This window comes from Hippoglossus hippoglossus, chromosome 22 (assembly GCF_009819705.1).
Source record: "Hippoglossus hippoglossus isolate fHipHip1 chromosome 22, fHipHip1.pri, whole genome shotgun sequence".
Lineage (NCBI taxonomy): Eukaryota > Metazoa > Chordata > Actinopteri > Pleuronectiformes > Pleuronectidae > Hippoglossus > Hippoglossus hippoglossus.
The window spans coordinates 21,030,115-21,058,014 of NC_047172.1; the positions used below are offsets into that span (position 1 = coordinate 21,030,115).

At 40.0% G+C, this 27,900-nt stretch overlaps 1 protein-coding gene across 2 annotated transcripts in view; it reads left to right on the forward strand.

Annotated features, from left to right (window-relative positions):
* Window positions 1–1,509: 1,509 nt before the first annotated feature.
* LOC117756106 (CAP-Gly domain-containing linker protein 4-like) overlaps window positions 1,510–27,900 on the forward strand; it is a 33,281-nt gene continuing 6,890 nt past the window's right edge. For both annotated transcript variants that reach the window (XR_004612734.1, XM_034576444.1), the window contains exons 1-11: window positions 1,510–1,601; window positions 6,225–6,371; window positions 6,959–7,098; window positions 7,586–7,679; window positions 7,919–8,080; window positions 11,936–12,054; window positions 16,136–16,384; window positions 19,853–19,988; window positions 20,208–20,339; window positions 25,776–25,964; window positions 26,352–26,486. Coding sequence is in view for 1 of the 2 variants with exons in the window: in XM_034576444.1 (XP_034432335.1) it covers window positions 6,245–6,371; window positions 6,959–7,098; window positions 7,586–7,679; window positions 7,919–8,080; window positions 11,936–12,054; window positions 16,136–16,384; window positions 19,853–19,988; window positions 20,208–20,339; window positions 25,776–25,964; window positions 26,352–26,486 (1,483 nt within the window). In the remaining variant the exon portion in view is untranslated. The remainder of the gene's footprint in view (window positions 1,602–6,224; window positions 6,372–6,958; window positions 7,099–7,585; window positions 7,680–7,918; window positions 8,081–11,935; window positions 12,055–16,135; window positions 16,385–19,852; window positions 19,989–20,207; window positions 20,340–25,775; window positions 25,965–26,351; window positions 26,487–27,900) is intronic.

Here is a 27,900-nt window from a genome sequence, read left to right on the forward strand (position 1 = left end):
CAGTGGTGTTGTTGTAGCAACTGATTTTTGATCTTAAGCCCAGGTAAAGGCAAAATCAAGACAATTTCAAAATCTAATACATCTTTTGTATCTGCACTTCACATTTAAGTAAAACAAAATTCAAATGAATCAACCTGCCACCAGTGCTATCATTGAACTGTTGGTTACATATTGTGTTTATTTTTGGTCTCATGTCCAGAGTTCTCAGTCATCATTGCATAACTTGAGAAGACTTTTCATCAGCATCATCATATCCATTGCTCTGTTGACTGTTGACATATAGGCACTTCTGCCCAGGATAGCCAGAAAAGCAGTGACAGGTGCTGAAGGAAAGAATGAATATGCTCTGACTGCTTGCACCAGTGAGATTAATGTCAACCAGAGAGGACGCGACAGAGGCCGCCACATGTGCTGCAGGCTCTTCAGGTTGAATGAACACCGGTATCTATCAGTGGTGCTGCTCTCCCTGAATGTGGCCTCTCAGAATGGTCATCCATGGGAAGTGGATCCCATATGTCCCCACTCTGCCCCTGGGATATTACCATCTGCTGGATGGAGAGACTATGGCGGTTGTTGGGCTTAAATATATCTGCATCCACAGTCTAAATCTGTGAATTCCAAGAATAATAAAACAAAATGTACCCATAAAAAAAACAACCATATATAGTTTTATACAAATGATGTGCATATATATTACCTGAAAACAAATGCTTAAAGGTTCAGTGTGTAGAATTTAGTGGTGAAGTTTCATGTTGCAGCTGAACACCCCTCACCTCACCCTCCCCTTCCAAACATGAAAGAGAACCTGTGGTAGCCTTCAGTTGTCATAAAAACTCAAAAGGTGTTTAGTTTGTCCAGTTTGTAGAGAGGCCGCCATGTTTTATATTTTATATTTTTTAATATTAAGTATTTAAATATAAAGGGTAAAGAGAACAACAATTACCACAAATTAGATCAAACACTCATGAAAACATCACTAGGATTATCTTATATTCAACTTCTGCCAATAGATCCCTTTTACCTACATCTTACACACTGAGCCTTTAACATATTTAAAATAACATCTAATCTGGAAATGCTATTTAACATAGGATAGACTTTGTTAATGCTGAAGGAAATTCTTGTGCCAGCCTGATTCAAGATTACAGAAACACAATATACAAGAGTACAGAGAATAACACAATAGATTACTAGATGTAAAAAAAATATAAGTTGTTTGATAAGTGAAAATGAAAATATGAAGTGTGTATGGGGTAAATGCAGAACCAGTGCCTAATAAATCACAATAGAAAATGAAATAAAATAGGTCACACAAGTAAGTGAGTAATTCAGTAAGTACTCTTTGCATGATAACTATACCAAGCTATTCAAACTGTCTCTATTTTATCCATAGCCTGTGTTTTACCTGACAGACGATTAGAATTGCATCACACTTATTGTGAAGACAGGAAGTGCACAGCCAAGGCCGTTATTCTGAAGCCTGAATGCTGAAGCCGGATGTAGAATTGTCACACAAGTTAAACACAGCTGACGGAAATTAATTCCTGTGGATCCCCGGGCATTTTCCTCATGAGCGAATTGAGACGAGCAGCAAGGTCAAGGTAACATGGAGGGTTTCTGCGGCACTGTGCTAAAGACCGAGCGTCACAATGTTTGATTCATCCCTCTCTCCTGTCGCTACGTGTGGTTTGAAGCAGTTTTGGGGGTTCGGGCTAATATTTGTGCTGGTTATCATTCACATCGCAGCTAATGTGAGGAGGCGCTTCAGCATCTCACCGGATAAGTTTATCCACAATTTACGAGCATCAAACCTCATGGCTGCTAACTCATTAACAGCAGGCGTCAGTAGAAACACACGTGTGGTCTGTGTGTCTGTGTGTGTGTGTACCAGAGGCTTTTAAACATGCTAACAGTTCCCTGTCTGCTCCCTGGGCTGAGTTGTGTTAACAGCGGAAGTTAACCAGGAATCATTGAAATCCGGGATGCGACCTGTGGCGAGACCTGTGGCGAGAGAGCATCACAGGGCTCCAGACGTGTGAGATGAGGGAGTGGTCTGCCCCCTCAGCTAGCTAAATGCTACAGCAGACGTCCAGGCTAAACCTTCAGAAAGTGAGCATCAACCAGCCCAGTGTGAGGATGATATATCCATCAACACTGTGTCTGCTGCTGCACTGTGTACAGATCTGTTTATATTCATGAGGCTATTTGTGAAAAACCTGTCTGAGTTGATGCCTGTAAATGAGTGGGATGCACACAGGTGTTCTAAGTTATTCAGACGAATGAAGGAGACCTGTGTTGAGGGTGAGTGCATGTACAAATTATCATCTACTAAGGCTAACACACCCTTTTCGCAGCAGACATTTTGGCATGAAATATAAGGTTAACATAGGTGTCATCCATTAAAGGGATAGTTCACCCAAAAATGCAAATTCACTCATTATCTAATAACCACTATGTGAAGGAGGGGGGGGGGGGGTTGAAGTGTCTGAGCCACAAAACCCTTCTGGAGTTTCAGGGGTAAGCAGCGTTGTAGCCAAATCCAATCCAATTGAAGTAGATGGTCAACAGATTCAGGAGAGTCGAGCTGGACCAACAAACCCAGAACCCTACATAAACGTTGCAATCAGCTAAGATTAGGAATCAAGCAATGAGTTTGATTTATAATTATTTCCCACTCTGTATCTATTGTTCACACAATGAATGAATGAATGAATGAATGAATGAATGAATGGTTGTATGCACTGCCACAATTCTACAACCAGGGACATTGCTAGAGGCAAGGCAAAGGAGGAAGTTGGCTGTGGCCCCCAAGCTGAGAGGGGGACCCTGAAATCGGCTGATCCACAGCATCAACAATTTTGTGAGAACCCCTTTAAATTCTATGATCGGCTCTGTACTGGAGACTGCAATGACAGGGTAGTCGGAAACCCCCTGATGAAGCCCCCATGCAACTTGCTTTCTGCCCAAATCCTTGTAATTTGAGGTTTTGTTGAAGATTAGAATATCTATCATGAATCATGTTTTATTATATTTTATTAGTAAGCTAGTCTGTATTATAGTACGTAGTCTTATGCTTGACCTTTATCTTTTGTGGTCAATCACTTTTCATGTTCAAACTTTATTTCTGTGCCATTGGGGACTAGCAAAGTAGGAAGTTCATTGTACGGTGCAAAACCTGTTTTTATTGTGCAATGACAATGAACAAACCTTGTTGCTGAAATGAATGTTGAGTTCACAGACGTAGTACACGTAGACGTACTACACAAGTAGTCCAACCGGCTGCTTTGCTCCAAGCAGTGGATCCCAAAATGTTCATGGAGGTCAGATTGAAATATGTCGTGGTATTGTCTCTGCATTAGCGGTGAGGATGGGAGCAGGATGATGTCATTGGTCAGACAAACAAAAGGCTTATTGCTAAACTAGGGCATTGTCCCATGTCACATCGCAAAGTCCTAATCTCTGGATAGCCAGTCACTGACCTCAGAGAAGCACAGGGAGCTTATCGTCACACTTTTCTCAGCAGGGTAAACAGCATAGAGGCTGCTGCTGCAATGATAAATTAGTCTCTGTTTAGGTATTTCAGGTATTAGATGTAACGTAGATTATCTAGTCAGAGCTTGTTTTTTGTCTGATATCCTGCAGCTGTCTTCCGTTCAGTAAGCGTAACTGGAAAGAGTTTTGTATATTTAATGCTGTATGATGTTGATGAATGCTTTCCACGTGAGACTCATTTTACACCATAGTTATGATATCTGCTTTTAGTGCTTGTTTAGCCTTGCAGACATTTTGAATTAATGTGTAAAACCTGAATTGTGGGAGAAATTCGTCTTTGCATAGTTTGTATTGGCTTATTTGGAATTGATGAGAAGGTCTACTGTTATTATGTAAAACTCAGGTTTACATTGCACTTCTACTTAGAAATAGATAATAAAGTCTCACTCTTGTCCCAAAGCCCATCAAACTGAACTTGGACCCCAACAAAAACAGCATAAGATTAATGTTTTGTTTGAACTTCAAAGAAGCATACAGCCAGATAATCAGATATGGAGTTAGAATTACAACAAGCCCTTTTCTCTGGAGACATTTGAACATGTCGCAGCAGTAAAAAGCAGAGGCATGATGCTGGCTCACTGTTGCACTGTCATGGTTTACCGGGACACTTGTATAGAGCCTCTCATGCTGCAGCTAGCAGGGAATTGCTGACTTCAGTCAAAATCAGACAAAAACAACGAACCTCTTTTCCGTGACCTCAATGAAAAATGCAGTTATGGAGAGATGTGAAGGAGAATTCATGGGGGCTTAGGACAACAAGATAATTTGACTATGCTTTCTCTAACCATTGTGGCGGCATGATCTCCTTTCCTTTCGTAAAAGGATGACCCCCCTGTATCCTATGTAAAGTAACATAAGAAAGGAGCACCTTTCCTTAGCATTTAGATAATTCTATCAGTACTTACTATTGCTTCCACTAAAATACCTCCAGATCTTCTTACTTAGTTAGAAACCTTCTGAGCTGTAAAGAGTAGGCCACCACAGCCAGTATCTCTTATTGGTGCTTCAGCAGGTTGAATGCCTAATGGACAATGGCCTTTAAAGTGAAGCACACTTGTCAAAGTCACAACCACCACTTTGATGCACTTTAATGCTGTGTGTGTTTGCACTGTCACCCCATAGCCACATTCTCTGCACTGTGGGTCTTAATGGTTGACTAGTCAGAAGAGGTGGTGGTGGTGGTGGGGGGGGGGTCAGTCATGCACCTGGCAGGAAAGTGAGTGACATTTCAGCTGGGGAGAGTCAGAAGTGACAACACTGTCCCTTGAAAGTGTGCAGGCTGTAAATAGCTTCTGACCTGGGAGTCAAGGATCAACGCATTATTTTATTTTTTTCCACCCCTGGTGGAAGAAGACCTGCCACTTCTCTGCCTCTGATTGGCTTACACCGATATTCTCACCTGACCCCATCAAATCGTCAATCTTCATGTCTAAACCTACTCCAGTAAAAGACAGGTTAGTGGCAGGTCTGCTTCCATCTAGGGTGGGAAAAAATCAAGTAGGATCAACAGGGTCTAACAAGAGACAGGGGGGTGTTGTTGGAGGTTGAGGAGGGGATGTTCTTTGTGCTTAGAAGTTGATGTGTGAAGCAGCTTGAGTGGAGCCATGTCTGTGTCTGTAGACTTTAACTTAGCGGATCTGTGAGGCTCTCATGGAGATCATCAAGAAAGACAATGAAGAAGAGGATGACAGTGTTGGTTGGGAAGACGTTATGTTCAGTATTGCATTTTCAGGCTTGGGTGTGTGTAAGCAGTTTCTTTCATAGGCTATCTTTGGGGACAAATCTCTGACTAAATATCAGTCATCTGGGGCCTTTTTGTCCAACTGGGGACAAAAGCTGTTTCCCCTATTTGTGAAAATGCTGTTGTGTGGGTCAGTGCTTAGGGTAAGTCTCAGTGTTCTGCTTCCTGTTTTTCTTTTACCATGTCAGTTTTTCCAGAAGTTAAACAAATGTTCACCATAATCCTATCTTTTCTTTTAAGATCTTCAGTAGGAAAACTAAAGACTCACTTAAGCTTTGTTTTATGGCCGTTGTATTTTTTACTACTTCAGTAAGTCTGTAATCCTTAGGCCTGTATATCAGATTATCTTGTTGGTTTGACAGCTTAGATGTCTTTAGTATTTAGTTCTGTACTGGACTGCACACGGCCCCAGTGTGCACCCTCCTTTTTGCTGAATTGCTCAAGACGTCAAAATACTACAGCACATAAAATTTAGTAATGCAACTCTGAATGTTGATCCTGCGAAGGAGTTGCAATTTTCAATATTAAATTTATCCTGCAGAATCAACATCTGCGATACTCTAACATCAAATCGTGAAATCACTGTACTTGTAAGAGAACAAGATTGTCTGTGTCACTCTTTCACTTCACGTCTTTGATTAAATAAATGAACAGCGAATAAGAATACTCTTATGTAAACAATATTAAGGATATGTGTTGTGATATTTAACTTAATGAATACATTTTATTTAAGTCACTTTGAGGTTTAATCCGATGCAGTTTTCTGAGTAGCATACATAACCATCTTTAAGTACTCAGGAGCTCACTGTTTCAGCAGGGTGGTGTCAGGTCACCTAAAAACGTCTCCTCACAAAAGAAGTGGCGTTCTCATTGTTTCATTGAAATTAGACCCACTTGTATGCTCAGAATAGGATTTCTAATATCGTTGCAGCCACCGGCCCTGAGGGGGAGATGACAAAGGAGGATGTTTCAGAGCCTGTGGATGGAGAGACCGTCCTGGGCTGCAACGCCAGACTGTCTTCCCATCAGCGGCCGGTTATCCACCTGGTGGCCTCCGCACCCATGCCCAGTGACTATGGTGAGGATCAACACACACACACACACACACACACTCACAGAGACACAGACACACACAGACAAATTCACTCATTTTGTGCTTACACCCAGGGAGGTGTGTGACATTTCAGGCTAATAAATACACTTGATGCAGAATTGCTCTCACATGATTTGACTGGCATTTGAAAAATGTTTCCAAAGCATTTTTTCACATGTAGTTGAAATAACCAACAGCTGATAACGAATTGAACACTTCATCTGTGAGTTCTGATTGTTGATCAATCGATTAGTGCAGCATTAGGTGACTAATCAATATTCAAGCACTAGTATTCGACTCTGAAATAATGATGATCCTGAGAGGAACCCACACTCGGTTGTAGGTTATAGGCCAAGCTTATTTGTTTTCAACCACGGTCTCTAATGCTTCTTTTGCTTTATCCACTGTCGCATCGGATTTCATTAGCCTCAGCAAGCACAGCAAGGGCATTTCCCAATATCAGTAATGTGACTGAACAGATTGAACTGTCTGCTGCAGAAAGTTACTGTATGTCTGTGCAGCAGGGTTTTATACACGCTGTCTGTTGTTTTTCTCCCTCCTACCACCTCCAGAGTTCTCCTTCTTTGACCCCAGTGAGCTGCAGTGCAGGGAGGTTCTTCTGGATCCCAGCACCACAATACCAGAGCTGTTCGCTGTCCTCAGGCAGTGGGTGCCCCAGGTTCAGAAGAATATTGACCTCATTGGCAATGAGGTGATTCTTATTTTTATTTTACACATACTGGTGAATTACATCTCTATCTGTACTGTGATGCTTTTAAAAAGCCAATTGAGTCATTTACAATTCAGTTTAAAAATAAAATAGGAAATGATTGTTTAATTTGTTTTCACAGCCATTCTATATCTAAAAACACAAAAATAGTTTTGAGCAAAAAGAAATAAATGTTATGGTTGTTTGTGGAAGCTCTGCCAACTGTTCCCAAACCACCTCCCCCCAGCAAGAGTATCTGCAATGCAGTTCTGTTTTGCAGGAAGCACTTGTCCAAAACTTTTTTTCTCACGTAATAACTTCTACCTTAAGAAACAAATGCCTTGTTTCAATGTTGGTTAATGTAACAATTGTGCTCCAGATTTAAAGATGATTTAGAGTTATGAGAGGTGCTGCTCACTTCATTCATCAGATCAGTGTCCATGAGATTAGAGGATAACATGATGACACTGTATATCTTGTGTTTGCTCAGATCTTAAAGAGAGGCTGTGGTGTGAATGATCGAGACGGACTGACAGATATGAGCCTTCTGCACTACTGCTGCAAGGCTGGGGCCCCGGGCATCGGTTAGTATTGACATGAGTGCTGAATAGATACAGTCAGGTACACTGTGAAGTGTGCACACATTGTTGTGTGTTAGTTTTCTCTCACCGACCTCACAACTGAACATAATCCTTCATGACTCAGTAAGCACTGTTATCAGACTTACTTGTTAAACACAGTCTCTAGAGCTCAAATACTGTCTTTTTACACCATCCCTCTTTTCCCCAAACACACATAATTGCATCCCTCCTCTGTTCGCCAGGTGATGCAGACACAGCAGCCAGCTTTGCCCGCCAGCTCCTCGGCCTGGGCGCTGATCCTAACCTTCGCTCACGTTGGACTAACATGAGGGCCCTGCACTACGCTGCTTACTTCGATGTTCCCCAGCTTATCCGGGTCGTGTTGCAGGCCTCCCAGCTTGGAGGTGAGAGACGGGGGGGGAAAGGTCAACCCATCAGTCAGTATAGGGCAGACATTTTTGTTTTCAAAACCAACTGCTCAAAGGATTAAGGGCATTAGGAATTTATCTTTTTCCTGTAGTGAACTTATTGTGTTGTAAGTTTATAAGTTGAACTCACAGCAGCTACATTTAACCCCTGCAGTGCAGCCTGGCTTTATGTTGCTTATCATATTCAGTTTTTGTTGTGGTTTTTCTCAATTGTCCTTTCCATGTTTTTTTTAACATGGTGGAGGGCTCTGGGTTCTTATTCTGCAGTGTGGATAGACACACAGTGGCGGGAGTAGTTAAATTATGGGCTCAAATTGGGGTTAAAAAGATTCGGAGCTTGTAATGTTCACAAATAATTCTAAAATGTGTAGTAGTAAATCAGCCTTTGTAAACCTGTGATATACTGATTGGACAATGCTGATCCAATCACAAAGCAGAGTCAAACCAGAGGGCAGGAGGTTCTGTTGTGTATGTGTCCGGGTGCCACTTGGTATGAATGCAAACTTATCTTGAAAATCTATTACACATCTCATGACCTGGTCTATTTTCGGAAAGTGAAAATAATCTCCTTTCCTAACCACTATTCCTTTACCCGATGGAAAACACCACAAGGTCAAGGATAGATGTGAAGGAGATTTGTGTGTAACTTCAGGGTCACACATGGTGTGGGCACACAGAGAGCATTTTACACCCAGTCTTCTCCTTTGTGTCTGTACACACATGTTCAAGAAAACACTTTTGTACAATTGATACAAAGACTCACTATGGAATTAACACCATAAGATCAAATGTTTTTGAACTTGAGCCGATACTTTCTGCAGGTTTATAACTTTAGTCTCTCATTTCACACCTGTATTGTGTCCAGTTTATAAAAGTCACTAGTCAGCAGATGAAGCCTTGTCGATGGTGCTCAGATTCAGAACAGCCACCCTTCTTAAGTGTAATATTTGACCATATTATCAACAGTAGAGGTGCAGTGAAATGTTCATGCGGGTGCGAGTCTCTTATTTGGAGAAAATAATTATTTCGGGTGGGTGATGGGCGGATGAGTCAAGCATACGTGCGGATTCGGATGTCGTCAGAGCCGATCCGCACATCTCTAGTGTGGATGCTTCCTATCTTTATACACAAGTGTGGGCAAAGTACTGCACAGGATACAAAGCTTTTCAGGTGTATTTGTTAAAGCACAGCCCTGATGTTTAACATCAAGCCAGTTTCCCATATTCTGATATATATTTTGATGATATATTTTGGGGGGTCAGGTACATTTTTGTTACAGATTATATTTTAGATGTGATGCAATGAGTTTACATTTAAGGCAGTTTAATTTAAATAGTATACACAGTTCTAATTAACAGTACCATTTACAGTATAAGTGTAAATAATGATTTCAGAACTATATATTTTAACAATTTTCCACATTGTATATCAGAATCCTGCATTTATATAACAATGTAACAAACACATATCCTGACACAGGTCATTTCCTATTTAGATAATGATACCACCATATAGCAGCACATTTTCCATAAACTTAATACATATTTTACCATGTACATTTGCAGATGTTGCAATGGCAGCCTTTATCTCATCCACCTTTGTAATTCTTGTGATCCCTAATGGTGTGCCTCTCAACAAGTCTGTCTTTTTCTTATTCTTGCATCAGTTGTTGTCTGGGCTAGTCTGCAGCATAATGTACTCAGTACAGTTCTGGTCTGTGTCAGCCTTTTCCTACCCCAAACAAGTCCCTGCAACAGAAGTAGTTTTCTCTCTAAGTTACACTGTCCTAATTTTGTATTGGCTGGTAAAAGTCATTGGGTTCAGTGTGTTCTGTGTTACGTTCACTCTGGATCAGGAGGAAACACCCCAGCTGGGCCCCAGAATGTGAGGGACACACACTCAGGTTCTGATCAGCCTGTGGTGGGCCTGTCTTATCAGAGGGTATCTTGTGATTAAAAAGGCCGAAACACCCGATGATGCCAAGGTACGCAACTGTATCACACATCTGCTGGTGATCCATGATATCTGCTTGTGGTTGGTAACTTAACATCAAGCTAGTGGAGAAGACCCTCCAACATACAAGGGATACTCACCATCCTCTGTTACAAAACCACGTTTATAAAAATTAGACAACTGAAACTCATTCACCATTAATTCTGTGTCGGGATCTTGATGCCTGTCTCTGAGGTGCTCAGTTAAGCTTGGCATGCTTCCTCCTATTATGTGAAATACTCTGTGGCCCTGTTTGCATACTGTGTTTTTGGTTGTCTAACTTTTCCCTGATCTTCATCAAATGCAAAATTATGAAAAAAAAAAAAGTGGTGGACCTGTTGCTGCACTTTATAAGCCTTCTTCTTCTCAATTTTAGCATCAGACTAGAATGCTTTTAGTTATTATTCTGCCATCATCAGTCCCGGAAGAATCACATCTCCAGTAACTATGACATGTAGGATACCTATACGGTTCTGTAGAAAAGCAAGTAAAGTCAGAATTTTGGCATCCACTTGGTACTGAAGTATCATTTCTCTTGACATCGTTAATGTGCAGCAGGGCGACTGTGCTATAAATTCAGGATATAAATAAGTTGTGAATGAATATTGTAAACTTATATTGTGGACCACCTTGATAACATCTGCCAGAGGCTGGGGCAGTGACTCATCAGTGGACCTGGGGCCTGTTTCTAGATGCTAAGTAGTAAATACTACACATTAATGAAGTGTTACATGAGTAGTCATAGGTCCGACCTTGCCCATCTTTGAGTTCAGCCTTCATGCTGACCTCAACTTGACACCTGTCTTTGTGTCTGTATCTTACACACTGATGCTGTTGTGTTGACAAAATCTGTCCCCAAACATATAAACACGCACCAAAGTTCTCCTTACATCAGTCCATGTTCCAGTTTGGAGGGCCGGTCCAGGTTTTAAAATTTGAGATAACTCTGCAAACTACATAAAACCGACTCTTGAATGAGCCTGTTTTATTGTCTCAACGTCTTTCCCGTTAATTTTGCAAAGTCTCTCGGGTTCTGTTTTGTCCATTATGTACCTTTTTAAGATTTTGCTCTTTGACAAGCCAAGTAATTCTGGTGGTGCTTAAGCTTCCAAGTAGCTATGATCAAGTCTGTTCCCAGCAATCTGTTCAAACACAAAGTGTAATGGAGGTAGTGATGCATGCACCTGGTAATGTAGCAATACAAAGAGTCAGGTCTGTTCTCTGCAGGAGCAGCGATCCCACTTTTCTGGTAACAGAGTATAAGTAATGGTCTGTAATGGTTAAGCCCTGTTCAGACCTTGTATTAGCATGTGTCTCAGGTGATCCTATCACAAGTGGACAGCTCTCTGTACGGGTGTGCTTTTTACACTTGTTGCCACATTGTTCTATTTGGGACCACTATAACATGATTAACACTGACCACCACATAGGATAACTTTTTTTATTCAAATTGCTTTAACTTATTTAATTATAGAGCTGATTCTCTTAGCCCCTCCTGGCTTCACTCTCTCTCTCCCTGTCACCCAAATGGACAACTGACTCATGTGTACAGGCAGACTGGCTGAAAACAACATCATGTGCTCTGCAAACATCAATGACATGCATGCTTATTTGCATAGAGAGCAGGGAAATGAGAGGCCAGTGGAGAAATATGTGGGGAGGCATTCTAATGCTAGATATGGAGCGACAAACTTGTGCTTCTCTGTCCACTTGTGATCGGATCTCTGGAGAAGGATGTTATTACCAGGTCTGAACAGGGCCTCAGAGGTAGTTGTAAAAGAATAATAGAAGACAACATCTCTAAATGTATGATGCCAGTCTCTCCTCACTTTTTTGTAGAGGTAGATGCCACCTGCAGTGACTTTGATTTTGGCACCGCCCTGCACATTGCTGCATCCAACCTGTGCACATCAGCTGTCAAATGTCTCCTGGAGCTCGGAGCCAACCCGGCTTTCAGAGTAAGTGGCATTGTTCTCCTACATACAGTCACACACCAGCAGGCGTAGTCATTCTCATGTGATGTTGACAAATGTAATCCTTTTATTAAACAAGCCACAAAAAGTTTAATTGCATGCTCTCACACATTTGAAGACCACAGTTGGTGCAATTGACAGATATACAGACAGTCCTAAATATTTTTTCCCATCGTCATAACAATCTCTTCTGAGGCTTCACGAGATGAGAACCTTTCTGCTGAAATTTCCTCACATTACTCGCCTGCAGTGCTGCTGGCTCATTTCACTTGGTTGAAAGGTTCTGCTATATTTGCCACACATGAGCGGGCTCTTAAAAAAGACAGTATAGCAAAAAATCGGAGATGACACACCATCCTGCCTGACGACCTTTCTCAAATCTAAAAATGATATATTTTTCTTCACCTGCATTTCAGTTCAGTAAAATATATGCAGGTTCATTTATCACTATTTCTACTTTATCATAACAAAGTACTGCAGTAAAATCTAAGGCTGCTATTTTTTAAATGATTGATTATTCTCATTCAGTTATAAATTTAATTGTTTAGATTATAATATTAACAGTTAGAAAAACTCAATTTCCTCGAGAACAAGTAGCCGTCATTAAATTACTTGAAATTACCGAATTTGTGATGATATCAATTTCAAACAGCAAATCAACAGTAAACTGCAAACAGTGAATGGTTTTGTTAAATCAATAACTTGCTTTGAGTAATCATTTCAGCATTCTGATCTCACATTTTTATAATGCAGTCAAATACAACACCACCACAACATGATGAAAAATCATGTTATTGAATATGCGTCTTTCTTACCCCTTCTAAACTAAACATTTTAAACTTCACAAAAGTTGTTTGTTTCACAGCTTTTGTATTGGATTTCATCTGTAGGAGTTGTTGATACTACTTCCGCCCCCTGTGTTTTCTCACAGAGGTCATCAGTCAGAACTTTATTGAAAATAGAAAATTCACTCCCACAAATTTCCCACCGTCTCCTAAATCCATTATTTAGTGCTTTACAGAAATACGGCAATTTGATGGGGATGAAGTCCTAATTCAGGGATAAAAACATAATACTGCTATCTTTCAATTGCTCTCTCAGGCCTCATTTTTATTTTATTTCAGATATGCAGTGTTTTGGGCCTGCACATAACCTGGCCTGTGGCATTTTCTGACTCTGCTGGTAAATAACATCAACAATGGCAGTTGGTTGAATACAGATTTTCCAAACATGTTTTTGAATACACTGCATGTACCATTTGAGTATTTCTCAATCCTCTGCCTCGTCTCTGCCTCTCAGTTTGAAGCCTTTTTTGGGAGGTTTGCTGAAAGCACTGATCTATTATGTACTACAATGTATTGTTGATTGCATTTAACAGTTTTTTTTCATTAATGCTGTAAAAAGAAATGGTGCTTCCACTGGAGGTCACCAAAGCACTGCGCACCATAATCTAATAATTCCCTCTCTCACAGTTGCGTACAGTGGCTCTTTATTTTTCATTACCTAAATTAAAGGGCTTGGAGAGCGTGTAATCATTCTGTTGATATGAAGAAGCTTGAATTTTGTAACCCTATATTTAGATATTTTCTGGGATAGAGATAATGGTTGTTCCTTAGTTTGCCAATCGGAAATAATCTCCCTTTGAGCCGAGATTATTTTCTGTCTGCTTTATTATTTAAGGTTGATCAAGTCTATGCTAATGTCAACTAGCTCCAGAGATGCTGTGTGTTGCATCTGCTTTTACAACTTCTGCTGTTGCTGATGTTTTTCCTCTCAGTAATCCTCTTTTTTAGATGAGGTGAACAAAGTGTATGAAGCTCATAACATTGAGTTTACTTCAAGGCAGTTCACTTCAAAAAGCACAGAACTTAGTTTGTTGTCTGTAACATGTTTCTGCAGAGTGATTTGCCTTGAAGTGAAAAATAGCGCATATTGCATCACTGTTGGCCACCTTTGTCAAAAGTATATACACACGTACTACTTGTATACATTACTGAGTTTTGATGTGCTCAACTGGGTCATTTGCAATAAAGAATTGCGATGGTGGCCGGCAGTGGAATAGACATTATGATACCAGAGTCAACAAATTCATTTTAACATCACAGCAAACCTTGGATATGAGCAGTGGAAAGTGTAAAGAGGACTGAAAAATAAAAGTGACCTTTCATGCCTCCCTGACCACGTATCTTACTGATTAATAGCTGTGACAATGTCATACTTTCCAACAGTCGCAGGTTGCTGACTCGATTGTTCCAGTTTCAGATTGGTCCAGAATGTGCAGGAAAGTGAAAACATCCCCGGGACATTTAACTGGTGGTTATACACTAAGGTGGCAGTTTATTAGGAACACCTAAGCTCAAATTAATGCAGTCTAATACAGCAGCGCTACAATAAATTCTGCCTCCATGACGGCTTCATAATGTTCAGTTTGTGTTGAAACTATTTGAGAGCTGTTGATTCAATTTTATTGTCATTTTGGAGCCTGCAGTTTGAAGTGCTGTTGACTTGAATTGTGTTTAACACTGGGCTTTATTTTAACCACGAAATGGCAACGACTGAGGTTGAATATAAATCTGCGCGTGGTGATAAGTGAATTCCCTCTCACCCAGTCACATCGCTGCTATCATCGCTCTTGAACAGCAGAGCCACTCACAGTGACGTATGTCAGCTGCTCCACAAATAAAGACCGTTTCAGGAAATCACATTGTTGTCTGGATGCTGCAGATCAGCATGACCTGAAGACACAGCACCTAGAATCTGCAGGCAGGGGCTGTGGGTTTTTCTTTTCACTTGTGCAGTGAGGATAAAAATAAATAATGAGAAATGTTGATAAGGCCATTTATGACTCCATAAATCTGTTGCTGTTTCACTTTTATTCCAACTCTGTCATGTCATAAATTCTTATATGATATAGTAAAATGTGACACCAGCATTCACACTGCAATGCATTCCAGTAATAAAACCTGACATGCTACCTTTGCTTAAAAGAAAATTGGAAAAGAGGTTGTAACATACAGGATTGATGAGCTGCTGTAACCTGGCATCTCCCACTTAAACAAAACAATACAGAGTCGTAATGAACCGGTCTGATGCCTGAAGTATTCTTCTTCTTCTTCTTCTTTGTGGCCTTGTCATTTGTGTGGGATTTAATAAAGGTAAAGGTGATTATCTCCTATAATGACACTACTCTCCACACTTCCTTCATAAGGTTGCAGGGATTTAATGAACTGAACTGTAGACAACAGATACAATCACTCAGGCTCATCTAGAGATAAACGCAGACTGATAAACAATTTACAGACCATCCTGCCTTAACTGTGGAATGTTCTATTTCCATTGATAGTTGGTTGCGCTTGTTGATAAAAACCGTGACAGCAGAGAGGTTCTGAGATGTCTATTCTCAGCACAAGGTCCAAGACACCATGAGCTCATCATGTGCCCCTTCATTCGAATAAACCTCTCACCTTTTTGTCCCTTTTGTACACATTCGCTTGACACTAATACTACACCGATGCATAAAACCAGTTTCAACTGTCGGACGGCTGTTTGTCTGAGTCATCTTACTGCCATGACAAACAGCATCTAAAAAGACTGCTCATCAGAGCAAATACGATTCATTCAGGCCACTGTTGGCTGACATATTTAAGATACAACATGTGAACAACACGTCTTGGCAATGAAAGGTAGCTCCTTCTTTATGTTTTTTCAAGGACCACTCATATCGTTGCTGGAGGGGATGGGGAAAAAGAGTGTGCCCCAATTACTCCAGCACAATAGTGCCAAATGAGCTCCCTTGTCAGTCAGACTCCTGCAGCTATCTCCTCCCACCTTTGCAGATCATCTCAACTCGTACTTGTCTACAGTTTCTTTGAGCTGCTCGAATAACTTTCATGTTGTTTGCCTCAGATAACATTAAAGATTCCATTAGGCCAAACATCCTTGGTTCAGAAATGACAAAAGTCCAAGTTTAATTTATTTTACATTTATTTGGCATACTGAATGAAATTCACTTTGTTTCAACAGTTTGTCATAGTTTTTTGTGATCTTTCCTCGGTTCCTCCCACAGAATGAAAAAGGACAGTGCCCTGCAGACGTGGTGCCTGACCCTCTTGACATGCCCGTGGAGATGGCAGATGCAGCCGCTGTGGCCAAAGAGCTCCGATCTTTGCTGAGCAGGGCTTTACCCAGACCCAGCTCTCCGCTGCCCCTCACTCTGCATACCCAGACCCCTCCTGCCCTCTCCGATAAGGCCAGGATACAGCTCGCCACCATGGGAATCCGTCTAGGAGACCGTGTGGTGATAGCTGGACAGAAGGTGTGTGATAGGTCACTGTCAAAGGGCAGGAGCATTTAAAAGTATCTTCATTATTCCTTCATTTACAGTATTTTCTGTCTCATTGAAAATTTTCCTGAAATAGCCCCTCTTTTCTTCAGCTGTATCTCATAGTGGTACAATAGAGGGACATTTCTCAGCACTATAATTTTGACCTAATGATTAGTTGAATTCAAATGAGTGAACATTTCTCCATTTAGATGGAGAAACTCACCTCTCACTCACAGCAGTGATTGAGAGGTGCTTTTAACTTGAGCTGTAGTCAATAGCATGTGGCTGCATTATGTAAAATAGACAAGGAAAATGTATTCGTACAGTACATTTCAGCAGCAAGGCTATTTAAAGTGCTGCACATAAATTATAAAGGAAATCATGATAAATTCTAAACACAACATAAGAAAAAACTAAAAAGATGCATTCGGAAAGAATTAAAGAGTTGATAGAGAATTAAAAAATATACAAATAAATTAAAAAATAATAGTAAAGTAAAAAAGGTTTAGGAAATTTGTAATTGTTTGATTTAATCAATGGCAGTGGCAAACAGGAACGTTAAGAACAGAGACTTGTAGCAGACCTGCAGTTTTCTATTCCAGCAACATGGAGCAGAAAAAGACTGAATGCTGCTTTTCCGTGTTTAGTTTTGACTGTGGTGACAGAAAGCAGGCCTGTCCCAGACCTGAGGCGTGTGGATGGTTCATAATGTAGCAGTAGATCAACAATGTATTTTGGCCTAAAACCTTTCAGTGCTTTATAAACCAACAGCAGTATTTTCAAGTCAGTTCTTTGATAGACAGGAAGTCAGCGTTTTAGGGATACAAAACTAACCGTGGATCAGGGTCTTTGTTCAAACTAACTCAGACTCAAATGGGTCAGACTGAATGAGACCACATCTGATGTCTCTTAGCTTTTCTTATATCGTGAACCTCACCATGTCATTAATAAAACAATCAGCTCACGAACCAGTCAATACATGTATATATTTTGACTGTTTCTGTTGTTAGATTATTGTCTGACATTTTTTTTTGCTTCATATTTTCCATCAGTTTGTTTTGTCTCTAACTTTATTTTCAAAATGATGTCAAAGTTTTCAAAACAAATACTCAATACCTGTGAAGTACACAGGCAAACAGGACAATAAATATCTAATTATCTGTCAGTGAATAAGGGGATACAAGTTTTAAGATATATTTGTTTATCATATATGTATAGAAATAGAGAATTATAAATTATTTATTTAAGATTAATAAACAATATTGCCATAACTTCAGAATTAAAAATTGTTTAAAATTTCAAATCAAATTGTAGCCTTTTATGCTAGTCAGTAAATCCTATGCTCCGCACTGTTTAAAGTTTGAATAATGACCCAACTCACTTGTAAACTGGGTATTTTAAAAGTGTTTTCGGCAGGAAAACCTGGAAAAAACACATCTGATAAACAAGAAGAGATGTATCCAGTTCATCGTGGATATGTTTTCAGTGTTCTCTTCCCTGGAGTAACTCTTTCTGTTAATTATTGATATTTCCTGTTTGGAACGGTTCCCTGTTAATCACAACCAGTGAACACATACCATCGAAAATCAAGTAGAAAGTTCCAGATCTGACCCGCTCAGACTCAATCTCCCATGTTGTTGTTTTCTTTCTTTTGTTGTTTGTTTGCTTGATTACCACCGGAAATTTGACCGAAAGGAGGTTGTGTTGGGATTCTTCTTCTTTTCCAGTCGACAGTTCTGTTCACGAGCCAAATCACCCAGTAGGATTCACTAGTTCAGTAACAAAGGATATGATCCCTCAGCAGTTTCCCATCGCACAAACCAAGTCAGATGTATTTGATGGAGCACCTGGACAAGCTGGAGGCACGTTAGCTGGGGGCTGAAGCTAAACATCCAAATGTTTACACTTTCTCTGGTTATCCCTACAAAGACAATAAATGGGGGAGGTCACACTCACAGGTGTACACCATAGACTATATATAGAGGTGTACACACAGTATACAAACAGTAACTTGGCATTTTAACAGCTTTTTATTTGCTTAAAGGTGCTTTAAATGTTTAGTTGTTCTGTTTTTTTATTGAACTTGATTCAGCTTTTTTATCATTCTAAGAGAATACAATTATTTAAATTAATCAATATACTATATTTTACCACAGCAGAGAATAATGTGCAAATGGGAGTGTTCCACTTTGAGCCTCATGCCTGTATCAATAGCTATGTGCTGCGTTATCCTTAACTAATACAGAAGCTTTTAAAAAATATTCTACAATTATTTCAGCCCTCAACTAAAAAAGAATAGCTACCAGTTACTAGGCAACACCGTTTTGGCAACCTTCCAGCATTCAGGGTTATTTCTAACAGTTCATTCTGGCATATCATCAGCATTTATCAGAACATGTTCAAGTTCATCCAACTCCAATTGTGATCCTCCTAAATGTCTGGTGAAAATTTTAGAAGTTAGTTTAATGTGGGTTATCCACATCCACATCATTTGCCTTTGGGCGATCCACACCATCTCAAAAATGATGGAAATGATGGCAGAGCAGCACAGTCAGTGGAATTTGTTTGGGATGAGCTGGACACAGTTTTTATGACAGAGATCCTGACTAATGACTCTTATTAGATCAGGAAGTGCCTTTTCAAACTCTTAGGGGTGAGGGGTTTATTCAATTTGAATGGGGCCCCAAAGATGTACAACTTAATTGAATTTTGGGTCATAAGGACCTAACATAGTAAAATTGGTTTATTAACCTTTATATGCTTTTAAGGAAGTGTAAGTATTTAAAGAACCTGAAAACAAATCATGATGCTTATCTGAATTAGCTCCAACTGTCTCTAAACACTGGCTTTACAGCTTTTAAATTTACAATGTAAGGATATGTGTGTGTAGTTTCAATGGTAGTCAATGATTGGAAAGAACTGTTTATACATAAATGACACTACTGGTGTTAAAGCATAGTGGTAGGGGGTGCCTGTTATTAGTTTTGCATTAGCCACATTGCTTAAGCTTGCACAGCATTCCACTGCACACATCTTGAAAGAAATGGATGTCGAGTTGGTGACATGCAGATGATGAGAAAATTCAAATTCTACCAGAGTCAGATATTTACTGTGAAAGAATGAGCCATGAATAGATTATTGTGTTAAGTCGAGAACAGAATTGCAGTATGCCGTTGTAGAGATCTGCTAATCAAAACTCTTATCTTTTCTGCATTTTCTGGCACAGTTTAATGGTTTAAACTCTGATTTCCTTAATTGTTTCTCTTCTGCTGCTTAAGTGAACATAGACACATTAACAAGACATCTAGTTGGTGGTTCTGCCCTTGACATGATGCTTAACTTCTCAACTAAATATTTAACTTTACACACTGCTCAAAGCACTGCAGTTATTTTGCTGCATGCGCTGATACCTTTTGTACTTTGTTTATATATATTTTGTGCATATTTGTGTGTAAACAGGTTGGAACCCTACGATTCTGTGGCAGCACTGAGTTCTCAGGAGGCCTCTGGGCTGGAGTGGAGCTCGACAAACCAGAAGGGAAGAACGACGGCTCGGTAGCAGGGGTTCAGTATTTCACCTGTCTAATCAAACATGGTAGGTCATACCACACCCCAGAAGCACCTAATGATCAAACGCATTGATTCACCCACCAGCTCCATTAATGTCGTCTACAATTATTGACTTTACGAGACTTAATTGGTCCAGTCAGATTTTCAGTGGCATTTCATCTAACTCCATGAAATCAGATTTTTTCTTTTTACTGTATTCTATTTTTTTTTCTTTTAAATTGTTTTCGTATGCTTTTTTTGACAGGAATCTTTGCTCCCCTTTCCAAGATAAGCAAACCTTTGGAAAGACATAAAAGCAGCACCACAAAGATGTCTACACCCATACGGCCCCCTCGTCGCATTGACCTGTCCCGTATCAACTCAAAGATAAACACAGGTGAAGAACAATGGCAAACGGGTCATAACACTTAAAGGAGGCGTTCACCCAGAAATGAAAATTCACTCATTATCTACTCACCCCTTTGCCGATGGGGGGGTGTTTGAGTCCACAAAACAATTTTGGAGTTGCAAGGGTAAACAGTTGAAGACATTAGTGACTTATCCTAGAAGTAATAAAACAACAGAAACCCGACGTTCGAAATTCGACTTGAAACGAGGTCATTTCCGTGCTAGCGCATATTGGCATTTCCGACAGCCCCTGAATGCACCTCGTTGGAAGATATCAGCAGACATTTACACTAACAACTTGGTGTAAATGACTTCGTTTCGAGCTGAATATGAATGTCGGGGCTTCCAGACATGTTAATGACACCACAGGAGCAGTATGGAGGCATGTTATGGTTTTTCTTTTGTTTTATTACGTCTAAGGAAGGACTCACCATTGACCTCAATTGTATTGGATTCTACTATAACAAAGTTTACCCCTGAGACTCCAGAAGTGTTTTGTGGACTCAAACACTTCACCCACTCCTCCATCGGCATAGTGGTGAGTAGATAATGAGTGAATTTTCATCTCTGGGTGAACTATCCCTTTAATATTGCTGTGTAATCAATATCTGCCTTTGACGTGTTTGGTAACAAGCTGTAAAAAGGAACATCTGATACATCACACAACTGCTGTTGAGACTGGGCTGCTGCTGATTGATCACTGCTCCACCTGACTCTATCCCCTATGATTCTGGTTGTATCAGGTTCACTAAACATTGCAGGTCAGCATGAGGCTAAAGAATGGGTTTGCCTGCGAGCACTGGCACAACTTTCCTAAAATAAAAAATGACTTAAAGTGATCAAGTCATACCTCAAACTACAAAGGCAGTGAGACTGAATAGTCTGTGGGTCCTTGGGGCCAAAGAAGTGTTTGAACTTTTGTGAGCACAGGTGAAAAAGATGTTACACTGGCAAGAGTTTCCTCATATCACAGGTACAGCCCCTTGAAGGAGAACCAACTTATATTATTGGAGACCGCACATTGTATAAGAAACAAAAGAACTGTGACTCTGACAAACCAGACATTTTTGATCAACAATAATATTCCCAGAGATGGCTTCCTAATAAAACCTGTTGGTTAAAGAAATAATTCAAGCGCACTCACTTGTGGGGTTTGGGACATGAGCTTAGCAATAGAAACCGTGAATAATTTTTTTTTCATATCTTCCTTACTCTAGGGATGTTGTGTTGAAAATGAGAGAAGCTGCTGGTAATAGCCCTCTCCACCAACTTGATAACAGTGTCCACATCCTGTGAGATATTCTGGTGATCTTTCTCCGCTTTGTCCCTCTACTATAAAATGAATATCATCTTAAACATCAAATTAGAATGTCATTTAGTTCAGTCCCCTTATAGAGGAACATTTTAGATTAACCGAAATGTTGGAAACTCCCTGATCCAGATCCTCACCAAAATGTAATAGGTTATTTCCCAACTCATACCGCATCCTTCCACCAAGTCTCATGGAAATCGGTTTAGCAGTTTTTGCGTTATCCTGCTAAACGGTAAACAAACGCAAAACACAAGCTCCTTGGCGAAGGTAAATATATTAATAGCAAAAGCATGTATCCACATGCACTTTATGCATTTGTACTAAAATAATAGCTATCCAAAGCTCTAAATGTTTCCTATTTGAATTTGTACTCTACTTTGTGTTTGCTAAAACTATCTAAAAGGGGGGGGGCTTTTGTTTTGAAAGACAGTTGAGAGAGATGTAATTGTCTTCTCATGTTGACTAAACAAGTTAGATAAGGGAAAATACAGTGATAACGGTAATAATCTAATATGCAGGGAAGCATCAGCAATATGTTTATCATCTGCATCTGCTAATTAGTTTTTGAAAATAATAAACGGTATCATGTCTGTTGCATCTGTTGACATTTATTTGATATATCACAAGTTGATATGAGAATATGCTAGATGACAAAATGGAGGCATGTGTTGACAGTGAGCTTTTAGCACACTATGGAGGGACTGAGTCAATCCATAGGTGAGTTCATCAGTGAAGTCATGACTCCTACTGATGGCTATTTTGTACCAAAAATAGACCGTCTCATCCTTCCTAGTCTGCATGAGCCACATGACTCTGCATGGCAGGACTTATTGCATCCAGGCTTTCGTATTAATCTTCTTGGAAGGCTTTGAAGGGTGGGCTCTGAACTGATGCCAAAGGACAAAGCATAAATTAGCTTGCTGACAAGACCTTGCTCTGACAGTCCTTGGATGCCCATATCCTGAACTCTCGACTAGTGTTGTCTCATCATATAGTCCAGTCACCTTTTGAACATTGTAGAAACCCTGCCTTGAGAGCTTTTCCTGGTTCTTGCGCCCTCTAGGGGTTTATAGCTGTGTTGTGGTGATGCAATATTCAAAGGTTTTGGAGGCCAATTGTTCTGGACGTGAGTGGAATAGCAGACCCCATTGTGGCCTATGGAATTCAGTGATTGATAGTCCAATTAAGCAGGGTTTAATAACTAGGGCATAGACGGCTGAATAACCTGGCAGCCATTCATCACTGCGTGTGTGTGTATGTGTGTGTCAGTGCAAGTGTGTGGCACGCATTACATGTGATGGCGTGTGTGTGTGTTGGCACAGCCATACAACCCAGGTACTAAACTTATTTATGCCTAGACACTTTTCAGGGTCTTTGTCAACCATTAACAGCTCAAACTCCACGAGCCACCTGTGTTGCAGGGTCCATTCAAATCAGCAGTGTAGACGGCCGGCTCGTGTAAATCTATAGATCTGATGGGTCATTATGGGACTGTCTCTTCTTGCTCACCACGAAAGACAGACACAGCAGAGAGTGTCAACTGTAGCTCAGGCCTCAAAGGGCAGCAGGAACATAGACAATGCTCACAAAGCACCACTGCTTGATTCAGTCTGTCAGTGGATGGGAACGTCACTATGTGGAAGGGATAGATAGAGTCAGGAAGTCCCTGCGAGCGAAAGGTCAAGTGACAAGAATGTTTGGTATTCTGAGTCGGAATGGAGTCTCCTTATTTGAGTTGAAAGGAAAGCCACAACTTTGCCTCTGAGGGGAATGTCTCCCAGCTGCCTCGAAATGTGAACTGAAATGGAAATCAATAAATACTAAGCTGATTTGAGAATTTCCAAACGCCTGTTAAAAGCACAATAAGAACTTTGAACTTAGGTGATGTAATAATGAGTTGAGCCTAATAGGAGACAGTTTATGTGGCAGAATCCTATGAATTCAATCCTATTTTGAAATTATTATTTTTTTTGATTGCTTAGATACATGGATCTGGATTTGTATTGACTCTAAAAGGCTTTTGTTTGTTAGTTGTAGATTTGATTCAGGTCCATAAAAAATACATTGAACTTGAACTTGTTTGTTGCTGTAAAATAACGTAGGTATGTTCACTTCTGCAAGTTATTTTGTGTTATTTTTCATTTGCGTCAGCACCACGATTCTTAAAAAAAAAAAGAATTCCTTTTGAATTTCCTCTCATTGGGGCCCTTGTGTTGGTGTAACTGCTTGTCTCAGCATTTTTGTCTCATTGTGTGTTGGAGTAAAGGAAGACGGTCTTGGTACAATCAGGAGAGAATTCCTCTCAGTACCTCTTGTTTCATTGCTACTCAACAATACCCTGCCATCCTTTATTCGCTATTCTACACTTCCCTGCTTTTGTGTGTTATCTTTTCAATGTAGCTTTTTTTGTCTCTGCTGTTAAATCTGCCACTCTTGGGAATGCTGCACTTCTACTACTTCTTAGTTCCCCTCGTTTTGAATTGTCTTTATTTTCTCTAAACTTTATTTCAACTCATACTAGATAAGCGTTGGATCATGGCTACTCAAAATGCAAACACTCCACCTATCTTTACAAAATTTCCACTTGGATTATCCAGTGTAAGTGCTCAAGCAGACTTTGTCTTTCCTACTTCAAACAACACAGAACTGTGAAGATGCATTATTTATGCAACCATCTGATCTGGCTAAGATGAGTATTGATTTGTGTGTGAAACCCCCCCTCTCGCCGTGGTCCCGCTCAGTGACAGAGACGGGTACTGCAGTTACATCTGAGCTGAACATAAAGAAGAGCCTGTAGTGTGGAAGTGGCTTTGCAATTTTTAATAGAATCTCTCCTCGGTTAAAACTGTGGAAATTGTTCAGATCCTCGTTCCACACACTCCTAATCGCCATCTGTCTATGATGATTACGCACCTTAATGGTTGAATCCAGCATCATAATCCATCTGTGTGTAGCTAAACAGAAACATCAGAGCCTTTTTTTGCATTAAAAAGTACTTCTGTATCATATTTTCATATGCCAAATTCTGTACCCTGCAGAAATGCATCTGTAATTAAAGGATCATTCAGATGATAAATTAGAATTTCCATCTCCATCTGCATTTAGATACAGATATGTTTCAGCAACAAGTGAGCTAAATCAGAATTCCAGATCTTGTCCTCAAACTGAAAATACTCTATTTGTAATTTACTGTATATTCATTGTGCATGAGGCCAAACCCACAGCACTCCAGTAATCAATCAAGGCAATGAGGGAATGAATAGCTCAAAAGGAAACGACAGAATCAGGAGCTCCATCTATTATTTCTGTGCATTGCTGTCCCCTCCTAGAGGCCCATTAGCTAATACTAACATTTGAAGACCATTTTTGGCAAAGGTTGATAAGTTTTCTGTCCATCACTGCCTGTGTCCTAATTAGTTTGTTGCTGAATCTTCTCTTCTTAAAGCGCTTTGGAACAGATTTAATCAATTACCTCTAAGAGTTGGGCACTTAATGAACTTATGGTCTGTGAAGGCCTGTGAAAGTTAAAAGCTTAATGAGGTCCTGCATCCAAATGGCTTTTAAAGAGTGAAATTGGGCATACCCCTCCTCATCTCATCCCTCATGTTGGGTGGAGATCAGCATGTTGGCCCGACGTTGGACCTCGGCCAGATCCAGCTCTCTTCATTAGTGATGGGCCTTAGAATGATGTGACGCAGCAGCTTGGACTTCTGAAAAAGTACAGTGGTTTGGATCTGAGTGTTATTGGCACTGTCCCATTCAGAAGGATTAAATGGAAAAATGAAAATAGACTGAAGTCCATTATTTCAATTAAAAGTCCCGGATGTAAGTCTGAATGGAAGTGTGTTGGTCTCAGTATTAAGCGTTGAGGGACACAGTTTGTGACATTAGAAAACCTTCACAACCAGTGTGAAGCCTAGATGCAGCAGTTATGTCACCTTATTGAATGATATAGCTGGTGGTGTGGGCGTCTTCACATTACTAGATTTTATTGATTTTAAACTTTTTCATATGTTTTCTTGTTCAGTCACTTGTTGTTTAGAGAGGTTGTTTCCTTAAGTTACCTCTTCCCCGTGTTTTCCATCTCTTCATTCTCTGTCATTTTCCCCACAGGTGTCCTCTCCCGCTCTCTGTCCTCTTCATCCTCTTCACTGGACTCTCGGCATGGGCCAGGTGCCCGACCTCGTCCACTGCCAAGGCAACGCCTTCCTGCCAGGCAGAGAAGGGAGCGTGTTAGTCCCAGGACCTCGCCCTCACCGGCGCTGCGTTCATATTCTGGCACCACTGTGCTGACTGCCACAGGTCTGTATTATCTTTACCATTATTTAATGAAGATTGCTATCATTTAGTTTCTGTTTATTTTAAATGGCTCATTATATATATACTGTAAAAGATAATAGAGTAATACAGAAGTTTAAACATTGTGCAGGGGAAGTGAGAAGCCCAAAAAGGAATGGAGAAATGAAGATGCCTCCCCTAAGTAAATAACAATGTTTCCAAGTTGTAATGCATTCAAATGGTCTCTGTGTTAATGATGTTGATAGTAGTGATCTAGGTAGATTGTTCCAAAGAGATGTTCCTGTGTATTTTAAATCCATGAGTCAGGAATTTTACATTATTATACAGATCTAATTGAATCAGGGAAACTATTATCCCAGTAGTGAAGAAGACCTTGTTCATCTCTCCCAGGTGTCCGAAGCCGAACCCCCTCAGCAGGTAGCTCTGTGTATGAGGGCCCTGAGGTGCGTCTGGGGGAGAGGGTGCTGGTGGTGGGTCAGAGAACTGGTGTTGTCCAGTTTTGTGGAAAGACCAGCTTTGCTCCAGGTCAGTAGATAATATATTTCCTTGTGAAGAGTGGACAACATTTTATTTAACTTTATTATATCCAAACTGAGCAGATTAACAATAACAATGCAAAGTTAAGAGTTGATGGGATTTTAACTACAGCGATTTAATCAAGGCAAATGAATGCCTGTCATTGTTTCATTGTAGCTATTGTTTAGATGTAAAATTTAAAGTATTATTTTAAATTTAAAAACAAGCACTGACACAGATTCCCCACGTCCATACTTACTGCAGTTCATGTTTTTCATGTGAGTTGATCAAACTGTTCTCTCTGGAAATAAGATTCAGCCATGTCAGTGTGTAACATCTTGAGATTAGAAAGAAACTTAAAATATTCATTATCCTCTTAATTAATCATGTTTGTCCTAACTTAGCTGTTTCCAGGACCCACACAAAGAATTATAATTACTGCAGTTTTCCTAAATGTGTCCCTAAATGTATCCTGGTATTGTTATTGGGCAGCAAACTGTTGATCTGTTGCTTTCTGGCCAAATACATGGATGATTGAGGACTACACAGTTTATGTAACATTGTCATTACAGGATTAAAGTTTTCTGATGCTTTTAATACATGAACATAAAACAACTGAGTCAATTCTGTCCAATAAGAAAAAGAATGTTAACATGTATCGACCTTCAACGTTAATAGACTTTTGTGGAAATATTAATCGTAAGAAGGGAAATGGATGAATGAAGGCAGTTTAGGCTCTAAATGTAAAACTTGTTTGTACTTGATACACCTAATTCAAAAATTCCTCTCTGTTCTTGTTGCAAGAATCATCAAATTTGTTAATCATCAAATGTATTAATATATATCTTGGTACTAGTGTGTGAAAATATGAGAAACTCTTGCTGAGCAGAATCCAATCAGAAAACAGTTCACAGTATTAATCAGCAAGTACTTCTGCTCAGACATCAGTCATCTATGAATGAGTATTAATATATAACACACCACTGACTACGTGGGATTTCACTTTTAAGTTCCTTTGATACTCTTTAATCAGTACTATCTCAGCCTCAGTGCATTGAGGACTGTGTAGCAGAAAAAGCTCTTCTCGCTGAGCACTCTGCAGTTAATTACTTCTTTATAACATTTAGTTTGAGCCATGCCAGCAGAGAGGACTCCCTGAACTCACGTTCTGCCTCATATAGAAGAGTCACATCATTTAACAGGGCAGAGACAGGAAGTTAAAGAGCTACACAATTGTTTTAATAGTATCCCCCTAATAGGACGTGTTGTACAGACCCAAAACCAACTGACATGGAGAACTGTACAGAAACACTAAGTGTAGGGTTACTTTATCTGAACATAGTGAAATCAGAACTTTAAGTCTAATTCCACCATTTACAAGACTAAGAACTTTCCATGTAGAGAGGTTGCTGGAAACATAACC